The sequence below is a fragment of the Hyaena hyaena genome, unplaced genomic scaffold (assembly GCF_003009895.1).
Source record: "Hyaena hyaena isolate Hyena2069 unplaced genomic scaffold, ASM300989v1 scaffold_285, whole genome shotgun sequence".
Classification (NCBI taxonomy): Eukaryota; Metazoa; Chordata; class Mammalia; order Carnivora; family Hyaenidae; genus Hyaena; species Hyaena hyaena.
The window spans coordinates 1,374,721-1,379,739 of record NW_024080917.1 but is presented as its reverse complement, the minus strand read 5'-3'; the positions used below and the strand labels follow the sequence as shown (position 1 = coordinate 1,379,739).

Sequence of the window (5,019 nt, the reverse complement as noted above, 5' to 3'; positions counted from 1 at the left end):
TAAAGCCTTTAAAAATAAATAATAAAACTCAATAGGAGGAGTTCTAAGAACTGAGCCTGTTTCCAGACTCCGTGATTCCGTGCCTCTCCCACACGTCGGGGCCCGGCTGCCCTGTTCTGTCTACAGCGACTCCGTCCTGATTCCGTGAGCCTGGGGTTGGTTCCTCCCCGGGCCTCTCCACTGCGGGAGGCGTTGATGCCCCTCGCACCAAAACCTCAACACAGAAGCCACGCCCGTTTGGCAGCGCAGCGAAGTGTGTTCGCTTAGAGGCCACAGTTCAGAATTCTAACAATACAAACGGTCAGACGGGCGACATCAAGTGCGGCACAAAGGCAGGAAAGCAGGGGGGCTGGCGCTGGCCAGTGGGGACGCAACGTGGGCCGCCGCGCTCGAGGCCGCTTTGGCAGTTTGTTCAGACACGAGTCCACCATGTGGCCCGAAATCCTCCTCCCAGGCACGCACTGCAGGGGACTGGGAACAGGGTCTGCACCAGGACTCTCGTGAGACGCTCAGAGCGGCTTTATTCGAGGAAGCCCAAGCCTGGACACAACCCGATGCCCAGCGGCTGGTGGACGGATGACGGCTCGGGCGGGGCGGGGGGTGGGGGATCGCAGCGGGGCGTCGCTGGGCAGCGCACCCGCCGGGTGCCCGGTGTGCTGCGTCGTGGGCGGGGCCGGGGTTCAGCGAGACAGGCGGACACGGAGCCGCGTAGAGTGATTCCGTCACGTGAAATGGCCAACGTCCAGACCAGGCAAATCCGCCAAGACAGAGAGCTGCTGTCTGGAGTCTGGATAGACAGGAGCTGGGGGGCAGGAAATGGATCCCTGGTCCTCTCCATGAGGGACATGGGAGCAAGGACCGCCCAGAGGGACACTCTCACAAGCCACCAACCCCAGCCCAGAGGAGGGGCCCCACTGGGGTCCCCGCTCCGCCCGTGGCCCGCCCTCCTCCATGCTGCCCTGTCCCCCACCCCGGTCCGGGAGGGGGCCTCTAGGGAGCTGGGGCCGGGGGGCGGCGGTGGCAGGTGGCCAGAGCTGCGCAGGCTGCTCGGTCAGGCCTGAGAGCGAGGCCTCAGGGACAGAGCTCCAGGCAGCTGCAGTTCACCCTCTGCACGAACCCGCCCTCCCAGTGGGCGTTGTCCAGCGTGAGGATGGCGCCCCGCGGGAGCTCCCTCCCAGTGGCGAGGCTTGCGACCTCCCCGGGGACCAGCGCCCGGTCCCATATGGCCAGGCCTGCCACGCTCCCCACGAAGGCCTCGGAGCTGTCGAACCCACCTCCCACGCTGTCTTGCTCCTGGCCCAGCACGAGCGACCCCCCCGGAGGGATGTCGTAGCCCTCCCTGAAGCGGGAGCCGGTGGCCACCAGCCTGCGGTCCACGTGGAGCCAGTATCTGCCCAGGGTGGACGTCCAGATGACACACACGTGGTGCCACCGGCCGTCCAGCAGCGGCTGCAGGGGCAGCTCCCTGAAGGCCGGGTCTCCGATCACGAAGTGGACGGAGCCAGGGACCAGGGAGTCCCTGCCGTGCAGCACGAGCTTGTTGTCATTTTCCTCGGTGGCGTAGGAGAGCAGGGTGCCCAGGTGGCCCGAGGCCACGCGGACCCAGCTGCACACAGACAGGGCGCGCAGGGCCGCAGGGAAGCCGGGGCTGAGGAAGGCGGCGTTCTGGGTGGAGGCGTTGGGGAAGACCAGCACGGGGCCCACGTTGCAGGCTGGGGACACAGGGGAGAGTCAGCCGGGCGCCAGGGGGCGGCAGAAGCACCCACGACCGCTGGCGCTGCCCTTGCTGTGGGGCACCGCTGATCAGCGTCAAGCACCAACGGGCGAGGCTGGCCGCACACAGCCCTGCTGGTTCTTGAGACCGAACAGCCGGCGTGTCTCACAGCTGGGGAGACTGGGAGCCGGGCCTCTGCACGGCTGGGGAGACTGGGATGCCCACGGCCAGGGAGACGGGGGCGCACGGCCGGGGAGACGGGGGTCGCACGGCTGGGAGACGGGGGCAGGCAGTCACACAACTGAGCAGAACTGAGCCTCCCGGGGCTGCTGTGAGGGAGCCCTGCAAACTTAGAGGCTGAAACCACGCAAGTTCAGTGTCTTCCACTCCTGGCGGTTGGAGATCAGAAGTCAGACACGGGTCCGTCCCCTGGACTGAAATCACAGCGTGGGCAGCACTGGTTCCTTCCGGAGGCTCAGAACCCCAGAACTTCTGGGACCCCGCTGCTAGTGATGCCCCCACTCCGTGTTCCCGGCCCCTCCTGGACCTCCGTCTAACCTTTGTCCCTGGGGTCACAGCTCCTTCTCCCATCCTGACCTTCCCGTGTCCTCTGGAAGGGCTAATCCCGGATCCCCTCCCATCTCAGGATCCGTAAGCACAGCCGGAAAGTCCCCTTGCTGTGTGAGGTGAACATCTTTGGGGCCATCGCCCTCAGGTCTGCCTGATGGAAGGGTCCACGGGAGGGGTGGGCCCGGGGTGGCTGTGCCTGGTCCAAGGGTGGAGACAGGCCACCAGAGCCACCCGGGTGGACGGGAACCCTGCTTCAGATTAACGGGGCCCCAGGGCTGCCAAGCCAGAGGACTGACCTAGTCAAAGATACAAGTTAAAGATGAGCCAGGCTTTAGTGCGGGGAGGCCGGGGATGGCGCTAAAGCCTCACCGCGCCCAGGACAAGTCCCGCCCCGCCCCTGTCCTGGGAGAGCTGAACGGCAACACAGAACCGGCTTCACAGAGGGGCCTCCAGGCTGGGGCACAAGCCGCCGGAGGCCCCGGCAGAGAAGGCTCGTGCTGGTGAGGGTGGAGGGCATGGTAATGAGCCCCAGTGTGATCACCAGCTCTGCGGGGGCACTTACTGCCCCCGGGGCGGCACCCCAGTCCTGTGTGCACATTCCCCCGATGTCCAGGCTGCGGGGACCCGCAGACAGACCGGCCCCTGCGCGGTCCCCTTCTTCCCTGCCAGCACGTGCGACTGTGAAGCCGGTGATCTCTCCACACAGCTCTGGGGACCAGGGGCCTAAGGAGGCGCGAGAGGGGGGAGGGGAGAGCCACGGGGGGAAGGGCGGGCTGCGGTACTTACTCTCTCCCTGTGTGTCTGGGGGCCGTGCTGGCCGGCTGCCTGGGCCCGGTGGCTCCCGCGTCCCCTGGAGACGGCTGGCAAAGTCCGGAGGTGGGTCCCCGGGCTCAGGCTGAGCTCTGAGCGCCTGCCTGCCCATCTGCGGCTCTGGGGAGCCTGGGTTTGGCAGCCCGGGCTGGGCGGGGGGCAGGGTGGGGGGCGGCCCCGGGGCCATGGTGCCAGGGCGGGCCACCTGCAGCCGCCGCTCCAGAGCAGCCAGCCTGGTGCCCTGGCTCTGCACCAGGTGCGTGAGGCGGGCCACCGTGTCCTGCAGGCCCCGCAGGGTCAGGCCCAGGCCGGCGAGGGCGTCCCTCTGTGCCTCCTGCTCCTTCCCCGCCTGGGCCAGCTGCCTGTCCCTGTGGCTCAGGGCGGCGTCCAAGGCCAGCAGCCTGGAGTCTAGCTTCCGGCTCCTGCGCTGTGCCTTCTGCATCCAGGTCTTGAGGTGGCTCAGGTCGCCCTGCACAGTGGCCTGCGACCGGTTCACAGCCAGGGCCACAGCCTGGGTCTCCAGGGCCAGGCTCCGGAATCGAGTGTCCACGTTGTAGGACAGGTTGTAGTTGCCGGCAAGGCCCCGCAGGTGTGTAAGGGTCACCTCCTGGAGCCTCCGAAACTAGGGAGAGGACACATGGCCGTCACGGGGGCTGAGGGCCGGGGAGGCCGCAGGACACGCCTTTCCGCTCACGCGTCTGGGCGCCTGCCAAGCACTGGCCATGGTCTGCACTGATTTGATCCCCAGGCCGCTGGGTGAGGGGTGGGCCGATTACCACAGCCAGGCCCATGGCTCAGAGACGTGGCTGACTAACCCATGGGCCCTGGGCTGCCTTAGGGGGGCGAGGGCTTTGGGCTCCCACACCTCCTGCGCCCCGCAGACCTCACCCCTGTGACCCTCAGGGCCCCGCCCTTGAGCGGACCTAGGACAGGCGGGTGTGTGGGGATCAGAGCCGGGAGAGCTCGGCACAGGCAGGGTGCCCGGGAGCCCAGTGCCCCCGCACCCCTCCAGCTGCATTCCCCGGGGCTCCCCGCTGCCCCTCCCTCCCGACTCCCACCCAGTCCCACTGGCTTGTCTTCATAACAGAGCCCTGCAAACCTCCGTGCTGCTTTCCAACCACGGGTGGCAACAGCGTCGGCTGAAGGAAGGAGCCATGGACTCCACGCTCATGTCCCCAGGGCCCTGACGCTTCCCACTCTGTTTCTGTGACAGCCATCACCTGCCCCACGTGCGGGGCACCCTTACCTGCTCTTCCAGTCTACGGAGCCTCTCGAAAAACGGTTTCCGTGGCGCCGCGGGGCCGGCTTCGTGCGACAAAGCCCCATGCAGGCACACAGGCACAAGAATAAGGAAGAGAGACAGGGTCCTCCGCGGGCCGCCCATGCCGGGGACGCGGACAGGAGCCCCGACTGCAGGTCGAGGCGGCCGCCTGCTGCGTGCTCCTTCCCTCCACACACACCCGGCTCGCGCGCCTCCTCCTTCCGCCACCTTCATGGGAAGCACTTGTCTGTCCTCCAGCAGCGAGCTCTGGGGAGATGGAGGTTCCCAAGGACACGAGCTTAAAACAGAGGCAAACAGTTTCTCTGGAAAATAACCCTTCTGGGTGCGAGCCCTGGCCTGGCTGGGACGGGGGCAGACGGCGGTGATGGCTTTAGCAGGGCACAGGGACGCGTATTCCCACCGCAGAGAAGTCAACGCAGGACAGGGCCCGGCGGGGGCCAGGGCGCCCCGAGCCAAGTCTGCTGGGGGGCCCAGCGTGCTGGTCCCATGAGGCCCAGCTCTCCCCTTTGGATAAGGCAAAGGATGGGGTTGGGAGGCGTCTTAACTGATTTTGGGGGGTAGGTTATGTGGTGGGCTGAATGGTGGCCCCCGAAATGGTAGGTCTGAGTCCTGACCCTGTGAATTCCCCTGTGCCTGCGCACGT

At 66.9% G+C, this 5,019-nt stretch overlaps 1 protein-coding gene across 1 annotated transcript; it reads right to left on the bottom strand.

Annotated features, from left to right (window-relative positions):
• Positions 1-398: 398 nt before the first annotated feature.
• On the bottom strand, positions 399-4,812 carry PTX4 (pentraxin 4). Its single transcript, XM_039246824.1, has 3 exons — positions 4,341-4,812; positions 3,071-3,716; positions 399-1,712 (listed from the first exon to the last, which is right to left on the bottom strand). Exons 1-3 carry the CDS (start codon positions 4,587-4,589, stop codon positions 1,072-1,074), a joined length of 1,536 nt encoding a protein of 511 aa, XP_039102755.1. The 5' UTR covers positions 4,590-4,812; the 3' UTR covers positions 399-1,071.
• Between the last annotated feature and the right edge of the window lie 207 nt (positions 4,813-5,019).